The sequence below is a fragment of the Engraulis encrasicolus genome, chromosome 14 (assembly GCF_034702125.1).
Source record: "Engraulis encrasicolus isolate BLACKSEA-1 chromosome 14, IST_EnEncr_1.0, whole genome shotgun sequence".
NCBI lineage: Eukaryota > Metazoa > Chordata > Actinopteri > Clupeiformes > Engraulidae > Engraulis > Engraulis encrasicolus.
In genome coordinates, this window is record NC_085870.1 from 14,300,155 (window position 1) to 14,317,065 (window position 16,911).

Consider the following 16,911-nt stretch of genomic DNA (forward strand, 5'->3'; position numbering starts at 1 on the left):
TCAGAGTCCTAAACTTCAGCTCAATGTATTGACCTCGACCTCCATATTTCATTACGCGCACACAGGGTCACACACTAACCGTGACATAAGAACTTAGAGGGATGACCAGTTTTTCAACCATATCTGTATTTCAAAGTGTCACAAATCACAAATGATCAAACCATGGTCCATGGTCAAGTAGGCCTACTAGACCAAAACATTTGTTTCATTGCACCTTCAACAGATTAACATCAAGTTGAGGGCACACAACTCCAATCCCAATTTAACAATGCAATTTTGGCATCAGAATAAGAGTTAGTTACAGTAGGTATACGCTTATTAGTGAACAAAATAAAAAGTTCTCACATCAAAGTAAAGGGAAAGCAAAACACATTGCACATCACAAGTCTTACCAAACAAATCCAAAAATAGACATTTTGAAAACAAGAATAATGACAATTCTTCTTGATAGAAACACTGAATAGAAAAGTAATGGCACTCATTTCCTAGGTATACATCTTGGTTACATTTCAGAGCTTGAAAAGGAGAAATCATTGCAACAATACAAAAGGAAGACTTCACTCACATCATACAATCCCGCCCCTCTGACTTTATAGAACCATGATTACTTGTTAAGATTTGTCTCTTGTTTGGCAGAACAGTCACCAAATTCTGCACCATTCAATCACACTACTACTGTGTATTTTTTTTCTCACAAAAATAATAAAACATTTTAGTTAAGATTTTTTTCCCCCCCATTCAAACACTGTAGTAGTAGCAGTAGCAGCAGTAGTAGTAGCAGTGTTAAAACAACTATAGTCAACATTGCACAAGACAACAATTACCTTGTGGTCCATAATTCTTTTAAAAAATTAATAGCAAATACATGTTCAACTTCGTTATCTTTTAGAAGGAGCCCTCCAGTGGTTTAACATCATAAATCAAATGCCTCTAGCTCTTTGTTAGCTTGATAGTATGATACATTCAATACAGTAGAAAGTGATAAAATAGGAGTGTTATACGGTTAAAATACGGATTACAGAATCATTAAATAGGACTGTTGTATAAGGGTGTGTAAGAGAGCTGGTACATGGTTGGAGTGTTTGTTGCATAGTAGGATAAAGTGCGGGCATCGTCTACAGTGGTGCCTCCAGCAATGGCGGTCCGTCTTCAGGGTCTCCTCCTCACTTCAGCATGGGCGAGGAGAAGAAGTTACCCGGGCGGCTGAAGCCCACTGTCGCCTTACTCCTGCTCCCAAAACTGCACAGCAAAAAAACACAAACACAACAGTCATCATCATCATCATCATTCCTTACACTCGTTGTTCCTCACCACACTGCAGAGCAGACAGCCACCACCACATCCTCCTTGACTACAGATGATAACAGGAAGTTTGGTGGCATTTACTAACTGTTTACAGACTTTATTGCATTGGCAATGTATGGCATGTCCCTCCCTTAGGTGCAAATGTTAAAGTTTCCCCCATTTCAATATGGCTGTACCTTTGCAATACGATTGTGACATCACAGCAACATGAAGAATGAAATAATTGTTTGGAGTTAGGGCTTTCGCACACCGGCTCCGACAAAGTGCTGAGCACTGCTCCACAAAAGTTCGATTCCATTGTTTTCAATAGAACCCCGCACACTGGCGCCGATGTCCGCGGACATTCGCGGATGTCGGATAGCAATTAGAGACAAGTTCTATTTTGTCGGCGCCGCCCATTGACTATCAATGCTATGTTCGTGTGAAATTGGGTTTGGGGGTCGGAATTGTGTCGGAAGCGAAAGTGCTCCGCAGTGCTGTCGGAGCCGGTGTGCGGAAGCCCTTATGCTACCTTCATTTGCTTGGGAATCCATAGATCCCAACCTCAAACTCGTGAAAAATAGCCTTGAACACTCAGTGACGCGATGCTGGGTCTTCATTTTTTGACGTTGATCTTGTGCGGAAGTTGCAAAGCCCGAGATACCAGAGTACATATAATTTTATGCAATTTGAGTCACGGCCATGGCCAACACAACATTTTTTGGTGGTGCACCATTGTATGCGTTTGATTTTGAACTACATTGTGATGATTTTATCAGAGACACATATCAGAAAAAAGTATTTAATTTCAGTGAATGTAGCCCTATGTAGCCAAATGTGGCCCTCAACAGTGTGAAGAGGCTCATGGCCACTGACCTACATTTACATCTGGGCCAGTGGTTCTGACGCATCGTTCCTAGGTAGTGGCACGATCAGCTAGAAACCTGAATTTTCGTCATTAGTGTCATCAGACATCCGGGGTGGAAGTGTATGTGTGTGTACGTGTATTCTTCAGCTTAGTGGACTCGGGTGCCATTCCATAAATCTAGCATACCGGGTACAAGCCCTTTCACAATCCTTCCCCCATCACACTCTACCCATTCATTTCCTGCCACGCTCTCTCACCGTCCCACCCTAAATAAAGGCATACAATTCTTAAATAAATAAATAAATAAATAAATAAATAAATAAATACTCATGAAATTCATTCCATTACCCGTTTCAAGTGTGCACATGTGCTGTGTTTTAGGGCAAGCGGACTTACATGGGAGTGGAGAGGGTGGACTTGACGCGTTGGGAGAGCGAGCTGGAGGAGGGGGTCTTGGTCAGCTGGTGCTGCTGCTGGTGCTCTGGAGTGGTGACCGGTCCCAGCATGCTCACTGCAGTGCAGACACACAACACAACACAGGAAGACAACAGACAGGCAAATTAGTTAGCAACCGCCAACACCGGAAAACCTAATCTCACGGGAGAATCATTAAAGGGCTCTAGAAATAAACTTGGGGAAATGGTCCAAGCTAGTGGTTGCACAAGAAAACGGGGTTCTTTGCCACAAAGATGCATTCGGGTAAAACCCAGGTAGATGTAGTGATAAAAGGAAAAAGAGGTCAGGGACCAGGGTTGCTCTGAAGTGTTCAGTCGGTAAAAATGAGGCCAAATCAAAAAAATGTGGCATTAACCCATTTTAGCCTTTTTAGGAAAAGGCGCCCTCTGCCTATTAAAACCTAAATATCTCAGCCTTCGAGGCACATAAACACATGAAATAAGTTGCATTTAAATGCTAGGACCCTCATATTGCATTAGAATGTGTTTATTCGGCTTTAACATATCCACCCGTTTAAGAACAAACTCAAATCTCAAGAGCCTGAATGCAGCTTACATGTCGCTCCAGGCACCAAAAGGTCAAACGGTGTACAGTATACGCAGCATCAGGCGAAAATGGGTTACACACAACAAGTGGTAACCAACGTAAACAGGACAAAAAGGGGAACTTACAGACTCCCAGGCAATAAAAGAGTATAAGCATTAAAGATCTGTTTCGGTTTCTACGTAGTCCAAAAGATTCCACCTTTATGATGGCAGTTTAGTATTATTACTCCACACCTGCTCACTGAAGACTTTATTGCTTCTGGCAAAATCCCAAAATGGCTTCCACACAATGGACTACTTGTTTATAGTGTTCGGACAGACAGACAGACATGAGATATCATAAAGCACTGTGTGTGATGATAATGACTGGGATGGACCTTGATTACATAGACCTGCTCCGGGAAGCATCTCACAGCTGCTTCGAGTTGGGAGTCAAGCAGGTGCCAGCTGAATGGAAACCCCAGGAGGGTGAATTGTCAATAAGCCAATCCGTACGACCAGCTAGCATTAATTCCACAAGCATAATCCAATCATCAGCCTTTACATATATTGTGTTCAGGGTTAGAAGGGTATGGGACAGTGGGTGAAAGTCAGACTACTTCCTACAGGCCTTTCTTGTGGCCACTGTCCTCTTGCCTTGGGGGGTCACCCCGCCTACGCAGAGAAACCAATCAAGTTTCCCTGCTGTCTACCAGCTCACAGTCATTTGTGGGGGACTTTCTCTGATAAACAACCTGATTGCAAATGACTCAGAATGACCTTTGAATTGTGTTTTTTGTAAGAACGTTTATCATGAATTATATATTTGAGCCTTGTCACCCGAGGCCAGCGGCCACAGTGCAGGTCAGGAGGAAGTGGTTTGACCCCTGTGTGTGTGTGTGTGTGTGTGTGTGTGTGTGTGTGTGTGTGTGTGTGTACCTGGAGTGTGGGAGCCATCATTGGTGGGAGTCTGGGGCATGTTGTCCTGTTCCACCAGGTACTGGCGCCAGTAGCCTCCCGGCAGACTCAGGAGCCTCTCCACCACCTGCAACACAAGACTTCAGCTCAGCTACCTCAAGCTCACGTCACACTCACTCAATGCCTTGGATTGAGGAACACAAGACTTAAGTGTTTTTCAACACGGGGTCCCCAGGTGGGGTCCACTGAAATTGAAATGGGGTCGCCTGAAATGTCTTGGTGAGAAAAATAACACTAAAATAATAATAATATTTACAGTGTGTAAATATTTAAAGTTGAATATGATATAATAACTATTTAAGATTCTGATATACTATTGCAGATATACAATCTTAGAAATTAATTAATGTCCATGTTTAATCGCTACATAAAAGTTACACTACATAAGCGAGTACAGCGTTCATGGTGATGGGTGATGCTTACCCGGGGCTGGCGCTGGGTGTCCGTCAGGAGGGTCATGTGGTCGGGGTCTGGCACCGCATGGCCGACGATGGTGGGGCCGAACACTCGGGCCAAGTTAGTGGCATCCATCTTGGTGTCTGGACTCTGGGCCACTCTGTCCAACAGGACAAACAGTAAAAGCATATTGAGCTTCAATGCAGACACAATTCAATTACACAATGTAAAACAGTATAATAAATTCAAAAGAAAATTGCGCATTGAAAAGTACAAACAAGCACCATATAAAACATTGAACACCAAAGTCTCTGCCAGTTTGAGGTATTCAATTTTCTTTCTAATGATTTTTTTAAGGAAACTCAACCATTATGAGTTCTAAAGTGGCAATGATGAAATGACTCAATATATATATCTTGCATAAATCAAGAATACAATGGCCACCGAGCCATAATATGCAATACAAACGGCAGACGTGCTCTGTGTGTTTATCTGCAGAAGTGAGAAGGAACAATGGGCCTACTTTGTTTTATTACATGTCCTAGTTCACTTTTCATTGATTGATCACTACAAAGCAATGCCCAGCAATGGGGAAAACAATTATTTGCATTTCTTTCTTTTTTTTAAGTTGAGTAAAGACACAGGAAAGACACATTCCACAGGAAACACACATCTACTGTTTACCACAAGCTAAATCTAGTTCCCTTTTCAAGGAGTCAAAATTAAACCACACAGTGAGACGCACCCACATGGTTTCACAGTTCATTGTGAGCGTGGGTGGTTTGTTCCTCTTACCTCTGCAGGTGCATAGTGAGGAAGGCCAGGGTGTCTCTGTTAGCCTGGGGGAGCTCGCTGATGGTCTGGTACATCGCTGCAATGCTGTTGTCCTCATCACCAATTTCTAATGGACATGGGATTTCAAATAATATTATTAATAGCAACATATACACATATACATGTGTACACACACACACATACACACACACACACACACGCACACACAAACACACACACACACACACACACCTACACACACACGCACACACACACACACACCCACAAAGTTGATCTATTTCTATAATTCCATTAGTAATGTTTAACTTTCATGTATTGTAGATGCATTGCCCACATTTTGAACTATTCCAATCATTCATTTGTTCGGGGCTTCCATAACGCCCATGCAAAGCCTCCGTCATTAACTTCAATGTTAAACGCATCATGGCAGTGATTAAGACAAAGAGAGTCCTTACCAAGTATTGAACATGGACATGTTATGTAGAAAGTACCACATTTCAGCTGATTTAATGTGATCCAAATTTCTTTATTTATTTTCTGAAGATTTTATTACAATATATTAATAATGTGAATTTCTCAATTCATGTTTTTTTGGAGCTAGAAGGCCAAAATATGTAAAAATAAACAAATGAATGATTGGAATAGTTCAAAACGTGGGCAATGCATCTACAATCCATGAAAGTTAAACATTATTGACGGAATTATGGAAACAAATCAACTTTTTCATGATATTGTAATAATAATATATACTGTATACATAAACTTCAACTGATGAGCATCATAAGCTCTCTGTACCAGTCATGCTACTACTGTCTCTCATCTTGTCTAGCACCATAATTAGCAAACTTCTTTCACAACACCACTTCCTACATGCATCACACATTACACAACTCTTCTGCTGTGACAACCATTACTAACATGACGCAGGTAAAAAACAACTTCCGAGTTACTGAAGGATCTTACCCAACTCAGGGGAGATGAGCATATGGGAATTTGCGTTTTACCAGGTCTTACTGTATTTTAAAAGTGCACTTGGGATCAACACTGCAGAACTTACTACATACAAGATATTGGTGAAATCCCTATATTTTGATTATTGTAAATAGGTTACAGTTTGTTTAAAGTTAATGTTGATTACTTTCAGTGGTGACAGTTAATTATTTCGATGAAGTAAATGAATTTCAGTTAAACCAACACCACCAAAACCAAGTTGACAACGCAACATATATATAAAAAAATGTTTTGACACCTGCAATCATTTTTTTTCTCATAAAACCAAACACCGCCTGTCTAAGGTAGTCCTGTGATGGCAGCTCCTCCCCCCGCCTACCGTGCAAGGGCGCCAGAATGAGTTTTAAAGTGGTGGAGCATTTTTTTCCTTGATTCTTTAATTCTTAACAATGCTACCGTTGCTGCACTCCACTTATTTGTCTGCAGTAAGTTTTAGAAAGCCTCATTTAGGGAGCCCGAAAGTGGGGATGCCAATGCACCAGTGGATCCCCCTTTCCGGCACCTACGCCCGCGGGTCTCACCTGCGGCCTGCATGAAGGCTCGGTTGAGTCGGTAGGTGACAAGTGGCTCTTTCAGGTTCCTGAAGAAGTCCTTCAGAAACCCGGTGACGGCGTGAATGTCCTCCACGCGGCCCAGAGGGGGCACGGCGCCGTTACCCCGCACAAACCGCTCCTTCAGGTCGCGCACCACGCGCTCGGAGCCGGAGATGCGGTACAGACCGGTCTACAAGTAGAGCATGGCAGAGGAGAACAGACAGAACAAAGGGGTGAGATTAGAGAACTCCCCACCTGCAGACTAGAAGAGTAGCTCTTACACCTCTACAGTAGCAGTGGGTCTCGAGTCGACTCAGACGCGAGCACACACACACACACACACACACTAATTGCTAAGTCCTACTTTGCTAGATGCCCATTTTGCTCATTGCATTCAAAATCTACCATTGCTGAACTGTGAACATGAATAATCGAAGCAGCTTGTCACTTAGTTATGAAAGGCTGCCATCTGCTGGCCAGCAGTGAGCCTTGCAGTATTAAGGACTCAACCTAATCAGTCTCTGGCTTTGTTTGCAAAATATCTCCATGGATATGTGACTTTCGATCTCATTGGCTTACAACGTATAAATAAATAAATCCCTCTAGCGACACGAGAGCAGCTAGGCATGCAAATAGAGCCCAAAGAAGGATGGGAGTGAACTGAAACGTGTTTATAAACATCAAGCATGCGTGTGAGGGGAGAAAGTGTGTACTTCACTTGATGCCTCACCTCATGTAGTCCCCTCTCCTCAATCTCATTCACACACTGGATGACCAGTAGAGGGATCATGGGTCCAGGAGAGGAAACATAGTCACTCAGAGAGCCCTGCTGGGAGACAACAGCACACAGATATAACATCTAATACTGTATTACATTACATTACATTGCATTTGGCAGACGCTTTATAACCAAAGCGACTTTCAAAAGAGGACATATTCTAATATATCTAATACAAAAAGAGGCTCAATCAGTCAGAGAACTTTACTTATGGACAATAATAAACACTCACTAAAGCAACCAAAGGAATGGCAGCCATTAGAACATCAGTATAGTTGTAACTTAGGGCTACATTATGCACTTTTGGTATACAGATCTTCCCAACTCTCATAATATTATTAGAGATCTATCCGCGAGTAGTGTGATAGTGCTGATCATACATACTGTATCATATGTCATTTTCAGTATAAGTATACAATATTTTAATATACGATAGTCCTGGTTAAAAAACACAAGTGACTCCATTCTTAAATGATGTTTGTAAAATGTCAGGCGTTTGGTACCTCTGTGGTTTTGGTTGGGGTGGCAGAGTTGGCGGGCTGGCATGGCAAGGGGCACTGGTCGCGGCACTCCACATGAGCCACCACGCGGCAGGACTGGCACTTCAAAGACAGCTTGCCAAACTTGATGCGCTTTCCACATGGCGTGCAGGTTTCAGGCTTGATTACCTATCGGCGGATATGAGGAGGAGGAGGACATTTATTTCATTGTATTTTTTTCTTGAAATAATTGGACGCGTGGCTCAGAGAATTGGTATTCAACGGCTGCGAAGTCAACTCACTTGGCTGAGGAGAGCAGTTTGAATCAAGTAACATCTCCTTCAGATCATTCAGAATAATTAAAAAAGACTCCTAATCGAACAATAGAAAGCAAACCCTGATGCCTATACCATATTTAAGGCAAGACAGTATTGTAATAAGCACACAGAACCGTTCCAAGTTATTATTCAATCATTCAATCACTTCTATGTAAAAATAGTGTGTTCATGGCATATTACCGTTTTGGAGGCGAAGGAGTGTGCCTTGAGGGGCTTGCTGACTTTGGGGGTGCTGGGGATGCTGACCACACTGGGGGGAGCGCTGGGGCCATCGGTCATACACTCAGACTGGGTATCGGTGTCTGTATCCCACTGGGCAGCTGCAGACACACATGACAAAAAGCAGCATGATGAAACGGATGACAAAAAGTAGCATGCAATGTTTGTTTCATTAAAACCTCAAAAGGGAGGTCTGTTAGCACCCTCATTTCACCACATTGGTGTTGCTTGACTTTTTTTTTTACCAGGGTTAAAGGTGCACTGTGTAGGATGTTGGTCAGAGTAGGTATTGAAACTGTGCTTCTCATTGCCAATTTTGATCTTTCCATAAATATTTACTAAATAATAAACTAATATTTACTACAATGACCAAAGTACAATACGTTTTTCAACCAATTATGGAAATTCAAAATCCTCCTTTTCATATTTTCAAGTTCAATTTTCCCCAGACTTAACAAATACTTAGAAGTTGATGGTAGTGGTAGTTGGCCAGGGCTCACTTGTAAAAGAGAATTTTATTCTCAATGTGATTTTATTTCCCTGGTTAAATAAAGGTAAAATAAAAAATAAATAAAATAAAGTAAGTACACGTGAAAGAAGGTACCATTTGTGAATGGGTCAGCTTGAAGTCGGGAAAGAAACTGCCGAAAATATTACGCAGTGCACCTTTAAGACCGGGGTAAATACATTTCTGCCCATAGTAGCCAAAAGCTGTTCATACTATTTTATTATGCCCAATTCATCTTAACATTTCTATTCTGTCCAACCTGACTATGCCCAGGTAATTGCATAGACAGTCTAAAAGACGAGTAATGGCCATGATCCATCTGATGGATGTGGTGGTACAGAATGTCGTGATTTGCATGATGAAAGCTAGCTTATAGAGACGGATATAGAGCTCAGTTAGTAATTGGTGTCCTATAGAGGCCCCAGTGCTTACCCTTCCTGTTGCCATGGCTCCTGTAGGGTACAGACTGGATGGTGGAGACGGCCTGGATTGGGCCTCCGTCAGCAGGCACGGTTACCGTAGTCTTGGCCACAATGGAGTCATTCACCTGAATAGAACACGCATCAAAGTATGCACAAGTCAAGTCTTTATACACACCAATCTGTGATACATAGTCACTACATATAACCATCAATGATGGTACACTGATGATGTACACTGAACGTATGCTGAGTACAACATCAAAACACACAGTTGTAAAAATGATGAAGACAGATCCAGGTGCAGGAGCATGCATCCTGTATTTTAAGTTAACCACCCTTTTCAAAACACACATACACACCTTTTCAGATCTGCGACCATTGGAGCGGGACCTCTTGGGACCATCTGAAGGGCCATCAACATGCAGGCGTGAGGAGCGCTGCAGGCAAACACACACACACACACACGAATAGAGCAATTTGTTACACCCACACATGAACAGATCTCTCACAAAGAAGACACACACCCGTGAACACAGTAATCACACAGCAGGACCACACTCTGGCACAACAGACATTCATTCATACACAGGGAGCGCACACAGGGACTTTTTCCCTTGAAGGAGTGTGTGTGTGTGTGTGTGCGTGTGCGTGTGCGAGCGCATATGCGCGTGTGGGGGGTTTCACTCACTCTTTTCTGTCTCTTCCTCAGCCTGATGGTGTGGAGCCCAGATGAGTCCCAGTCCTGCAGGAGAGGTCAGAGGGCAGAGGTTACACAACTTCACAACACTGCCAGCTCATCAGAACAAAAAGTGCAAACAGTGAAGAGAGTAAAAGTAAGGAGTGAAACAGTGGAAGGAGAGAAAGAGAGAAACCAAGGTTACCAGAGAGTCATCAGTCTTGTCATAGCTGATATCTGACGGAGGGCAGGAGAGGATGGAGGTCGACTCATCAATGGTAGTCAGCCTGAAGAATAAGAACAACAACACTGTGAGCCCCCCGGCATTCTAAGGTGATATCATATCATAAAAGAGGTTGCTAAAAGCCTGATAAACGAGCCTAAATGTGAGACCGGAGTAATTTAGTCTGGCCCTGATGAACGATACTTCTGAAGATTGTTGATGAGAACAACTTGTTGTTTTTTCAAACCGTGCCGGTGCTCTGACCAATCGGCGATCTTTGCAGTTGATGTGCTTTCCATGTTTGAGTGAACGTTATGGGTTTGAGACATGCGACTGGTGGGGAGGTTGGTGTTGCATATCTGTCAGTAAACGTGTGTGCATGTTGAAATAAATACCTCCAACTGGTGTTGAGGATCGCATTGCAGATGTGTGTGTGTGTGTGTGTGTGTTGAAGGTTATGCGTTCAATACGTCCAACTGGTGTTGAGATTGGGATTGCATATCTGTGTGTGTGTGTGTGTGTGTGTGTGTGGTGAAGGTTATGCGTTTAATACTTCCAACTGAACTGGTGTTGAGGTTGGGATTGCATATCTGTGTGTGTGTGTGTGTGTGTGTGTGTGTGTGTGTGTGTGTGTGTGTGGTGAAGGTTATGCGTTTAATACTTGCGACTGGTGTTGAGGTTGGGGTTGCATATCTGTGTGTGTGTGTGTGTGTGTGTGTGTGTGTGTGTGTGTGTGTGGTGAAGGTTATGCGTTTAGTACTTGCGACTGGTGTTGAGGTTGGGGTTGCATATCTGTGTGTGTGTGTGTGTGTGTGTGTGCGTGGTGAAGGTTATGCGTTTAGTACTTGCGACTGGTGTTGAGGTTGGGGTTGCGCGTGCGGGCGTTGAGGAAGGCCAGAGCGGAGCGCTGCTCCTCGTTCAGCTGCAGGCTGGTGGAACCATCACACACCAGCAGGTCCCGGATCAGCTGGATCTGACGATCCTGAAATTACATTATATTACGTACATCAACATTACAATCCATTACTCCCCAAATTTATCAGGCATGCATCTGTGAGCTGTGTTGTGCTGCTTTTCCCTTCACTTTATATTGGGTGAGGTCACATGATACCACACAGAATTACAGCTCTGCATGAACTGCATTGAGAATGCCACACCTGACAATGTCCCAACCAGACAGATGCTGTTGCACTTTCCCTATGGCAACTGTGATCAACAGCCGCCCCACCTCCAAACGCGTTCTGTGACAGCTGACTCCTTTATCCAGAGCGACGTGCAGTTATTAAGATACAGGGTAGTGGTGATAGTCCGTGAAACAATCTATGGTTCAATGCATTGCCTCAAGGAAACTTCAGCCATGAATTCAGGTACCGGATTCGTACCTGCAACCTTCCGATCACAAGTTCATCTCCCCACCCATTAGCTGTCCAGAAAGCACACACATGCACACACTTGTAGCCAAAAGGTAGCCGGTTCGATTCCCGACCCAGTAATTAACTAATGAAAGCCCATTGGGAAACTCCAACTCCCATTGTCATTGTGACACAGCACTCCACAGCACACAAGTGAACACTGCACACAACGAAATTGCATTTATGCCTCACCCGTGCAAGGGGGCAGCCCTCAGTGGCGCCCCATGGGGAGCAGTGCGGTGGGACGGTACCATGCTCAGGGTACCTCAGTCATGGAGGAGGATGGGGGAGAGCACTGGTTGATTACTCCCCCCACCAACCTGGCGGGTCGGGAGTCGAATCGGCAACCTCTGGGATGCAAGTCTGACGCCCTAACCGCTCACCCATGACTGCCCCTCCTCCATGACTGAGGTACACTGACCATGGTACCGTCCCGCCACACTGCTCCCTTGGGGATGCCCCCTTGCGTGGGGGAGGCATGAATATTATTTTGTTGTGTGCAGGGGTAGGCTTTCACTTCACAACCACCATAACTGGCCTGATTGTATGAAGCAAAAGAAAGCATAAGGAAAAATTCCCAAATGCAAATAGGAAGCCATGTCAATGCACACAGATAGACATCATGGGTCCCTCTTATTATTTAAACTCATGTTGTTGCCTCGCCACACTTTGTTTTGACAGTAGGTAAAAACCAGCAAGTTTTCCTTCATAGACCTTAGATGCCTAGTTGGTGTGTACAGCCAGAGAGTGTTTATGGGTAGTACGAGAGAGCAATCTCGCTACTTTTTCCGGGTGGTACTGTCCACTAAGTGGCGCCATCCAGACAGCGCAGAGGAACGCCAAGGAGCGCAGAGGCTGTTGAAATGAATGTGGTCCCATGGAGATCAACCACGATGCTGCCATTGCTTTGGGAGAGAATTGGTATCATCGTTTCATTTTATTTTTCCAAAAGGCAGGATAGATTATCCTTTCAAACAGCAGTTAGTTTGAATGTTTAAACTTGCTGGATCTTTGTAAAATACGTCTTTATTGTCAATATGACGTCACGAGTGGCTTCACACACTGCGTTTGGATTGGTCGGCCGGCTGCATTGCTGTGATCACGACGGCCGTAACGCAATTTTGTTAGCAAGATGCTAGCGGAGCCTGACTCATAAATGCCAAAGCTGTAGGAAATCAGAAGGACATAACTCCCATGTTATTGTACATTTCATTGAAATCCACATTGGTTTCACAGAACTTACAGTAATATTGTCAAGTTTCAGCAGACAGCGAGCACAATTGTCAGTTATTAGCGCCAGCCTTATGACCTCTGCTGTCTCGACAGCGCTCCCTAGGTGAACTGCAGGCACGGGTTTGAGGGCGAGATTCAACACTGTATGTAAACCCACTGTGGTACAGCTGAAACACAACCCATCCCCCCCCCCCCCCACAAAATTCTCCCATACAGACAAATACCATTGGCAATGATACAGCCCATTAAAGCCCAACTGGGAAACTCCAACTCCCATTGTCATTGTGACATACAACTCCACAGCACACAAGTGTTCACTGCACACTGCACACAACAAAATTGCATTTATGCCTCACCCATGCAAGGAGGCAGCCCCCAATGGCGCCCCAAGGGAGCAGTGCGGTGGGACGGTACCACGCTCAGAGTACCTCAGTCATGACCCCATAATGAAATAAATAAATATAATAATATAATAAATATAAAATCATACACAAACACAGCTAAATGTATACAAACACACAGACAAGGGGATACCTGCACACGCACACACTCTGACTGACCATTTTCTCGCACTCTGCCTCGGCCTTCTGCCTGCGGCGGACCTCCACGTCCACCTGGTTGCGTGCGTGCTTCAGCTTCACCTCCAGGGCGCCGCGCTCCGTCTCCGCCTTGGTCAGCCGCTCCTGGCAGCCGCCCAGCTCCTCCTCCACGCGCAGCCACTGGCCTCGGCAGCGCTCGAAACACAACGCCATCTGCAGAAACTCTGCACGGGGGGACAGAGCAGATGACACACAGTGACCACAGTGGAGGTCGAAACCGCAGCCGCTCTGCCAACAGGCCATAGACTTACAGAAGATGTAAGTAACTTTGACTACATATGTACAGAGAAGGAATTTGATGTGCATATTATGCTCAGATTGGAAGTATGTGTAAACATATGAAAGGGACAGAAACCCTGGCTATTCAAAATGTTGTCTTAAATCTAATCTAGGCAGACCAACAAATAAATAAAACAAACAAATAAATTAACTAACAAACTCATCAAGTTTTATTTCTATTCCCGATGACAGTGACCACCACAGTGCAGGACATCACTCTGCAAACGTCGGTTTGATTGTTTAGAAATGACACTCTTTCACACGACAGCACACGTAGCTGACTTGTATCCAAAACGACCTGCAGTTCTTTTAGGTGCAGGGTATTGGTTACAGGCACTGTGACCAACACCTGTGCCTTGCTCAAGGGCACTTCAGTCACGGATGCTGGATATGGGATTCAAACCCAACTCCCTAACCATTAGGTCATAAGACAAATCAACGAGAGGACAATGACTTCAACAACATCACCACTCAGGGCACTTCTATTATGTCATTGAGTGGCATTTAAGTCCTCTATTAAATGCCATTGTTTTCACTCTTAATAATTTATTAGGACAGACTTTCTACTCCACATATTCACCCTCCTGTCCACTCCATGTGCACAATATTGGATGGTGTGCACAGATGTCTAAGCATACCGGTATTCACATTTACAGCAACGCCGGGCTTTCCACACAAGGACAACATTTTGAAATCAGCTTTTCATGAAAATATGACCATTAGCAGATTGACAATCAGAGTCTACAGTGGTTCCAACAGCATTTCTGTGAATCATTCAGGCATAGCCTACTTACTGGGCTCCACATCCTCGTTGAGTAGCACATCGGCGTACGCACGCATGTTTTCCAACAAGTTGAGCAGGTTCGGCACCGCCTCCATGGTTCAAATCTGGTAACAGTAACAACAACAAACAACGTAAGTCTGCAACAAAGTATCTTTTCGCTACTAAGAGTGGTAACAGTTGTAGCGCTTAGTTGATCATTCCCTATCACCTGACAAAGGGCATTCAACGTGGTCAGTTCGAGGCAGCAAGGTACAGACTTAAAAAATAAAAAACAACCGACACTTCATACGTAGCGTTCACACCAGCTCTCCAAAAAAGACCTATATTAGTATGTGTAATTAAGGCTCTAGGTCTATACATCGCGATTAAGCAGTGGTATCGGGGTAAATCCTATAAGGAACCACCCAAGTCCAACGTTATTTGGGTTAGCACGGAACACATAGCCCGTAAGCTATTAGCCTAAGGCACAAAGGATACCCAGAAGTTTACTGAAAACTTACCTTGGTAAGGTGGGCACCGCGTTGACTAAACCAAACAACTACAATTAAAATGTCTACCTTTTAAATGGCAAGTTATGAAACAACTCTAAACTCTACAGCTACTTAACCAAAGTCAGCATCAGCTTGCCTACATAGTTACTCTTTACTTCCGCAAGCTTTTGCACTACTACTCAGTTGCATTTCAAATAGACCCGCCAAGCTCCACCGATTGGTTTCTGTATGGCTGCGTCAAAGAAGGTACAGTGTAGATCCACCTTTTTTGGCTGCGTCACGCTGCATCAACTAATGGCATCCGGAAGAGACTGCCCGGCCACAGTCGCTCTACGAACAGGCCATATTTATAATTATTATTTTAAACTTTGCCTACATATACACAGACAAGGAATTTGATGTGCATGCCATTTAGGCTCAGATTGAATGTCTAGGCTATATGTGTAAACATAGAGTAGAGTAGATTAGAGTAGAGTAGAGTACTCTTATTAATCCCGAAGGAAATGTAGGTGTCTGTCAGCTTACATAAATACACACACAAATACAAAAACATACACAAAGACATTATACACATAATTGAACATTACAGTAAAAGTATATCTTGAGTACTACCGCCGCACATTATGTCACATACACACATGTTCTCTCTCTCACACACACACACTCACACACACATTGTCCCACCCACACACACACACATACAAACCCACCCACAACCCCCTCCCACACCCACCCACACACACACACACACACACACACACACACACACACACACACACACACACACACACACACACACACACACACACACACACACACACACACACACATCCCTGCACAGACACAAGGTCCTGGTAGGGTGTCATGTTGCATACATTCACACTCACAGAAAAACAAAATAACCATGTTAAGTACAAATACAAGAGCCAAAGAAGTTCTAATTATTGTCCATGCAAAAGCTGAGTAGTTCACGGCAGCTATTCCAGGGGGTGAGGTAGCTGAGGTGGGGTGTAGTGGGTTATTGTCCTGTATTGGGCAACCCTTAAAGTGTCCAAGGTAGTGCAGGCGCTTGCTCCGGGGGGTGAGGGGTAGGGGGTGGGTGTGGGTGTGGGATGAAGTGTATCTGTTCGGTAGAGAAAAGAATCGGGAAGGGGGGGGGGGGTAGTGGCTGCAGGTTGAGTGTTCCAGTGTGGGGGGCTAGTTATGCAGTCCAGTCACCAATGACAATCTCTTTAATTGTCTCTTTCTGTGTGGTGTTGAAGAGCTGGATGGCCCTGGGGACAAAAGACTTCCGTAGTCTGTCTGTCCGGCAGGGGAAGGCCCGGAGTCTGTAGCTGAACAGGCTCCTCTGGTTGGCCAGAAACGGGTGCAGGGGGTGTCTGTCATTTTCAAGTATTGAGTCCAATCTGCTAAGTGTCCTTTTTTCGGCTGTGGTTGTGAGATCCTCCAGTTCCATACCCACCACAGACCTAGCTTTCCTCACCAGCCTGTCAAGGCGTCCAGCGTCCCTCTTCCTAACGCTACCTCCCCAACAGGCAATAGCGTAGGTGAGGACACTTGCCATGACAGACTGATAGAACATCAGCAGGAGCCTGTTGCAGACATTGAATGATCTAAGCTTCCGC

General features: G+C 44.3%; 2 protein-coding genes across 3 annotated transcripts in view; both read right to left on the reverse strand.

Moving 5' to 3' along the window:
• The window catches only part of LOC134462123 (sodium- and chloride-dependent GABA transporter 2-like), a 325,830-nt gene that overhangs the window by 135,030 nt on the left and 173,889 nt on the right, over positions 1 to 16,911 (reverse strand). The window lies entirely within an intron of this gene.
• LOC134462115 (rac GTPase-activating protein 1-like) lies at positions 110 to 15,450 on the reverse strand. Of its 2 annotated transcripts, none has more exons than XM_063214993.1 (17): positions 15,296 to 15,450; positions 14,806 to 14,899; positions 13,694 to 13,896; positions 11,334 to 11,470; positions 10,471 to 10,552; positions 10,278 to 10,331; positions 9,949 to 10,026; positions 9,600 to 9,714; positions 8,621 to 8,760; positions 8,127 to 8,291; positions 7,576 to 7,671; positions 6,834 to 7,035; positions 5,302 to 5,407; positions 4,534 to 4,666; positions 4,072 to 4,177; positions 2,549 to 2,663; positions 110 to 1,239 (listed from the first exon to the last, which is right to left on the reverse strand). In XM_063214993.1, the coding sequence occupies exons 2-17, from the start codon at positions 14,888 to 14,890 to the stop codon at positions 1,164 to 1,166; spliced, it is 1,893 nt and encodes a 630-aa protein (XP_063071063.1). In that variant the 5' UTR covers positions 14,891 to 14,899; positions 15,296 to 15,450; the 3' UTR covers positions 110 to 1,163. The 2 variants fall into 2 exon arrangements, with proteins under 2 accessions (XP_063071063.1, XP_063071062.1); XM_063214992.1 differs by having other exon boundaries at positions 7,576 to 7,674.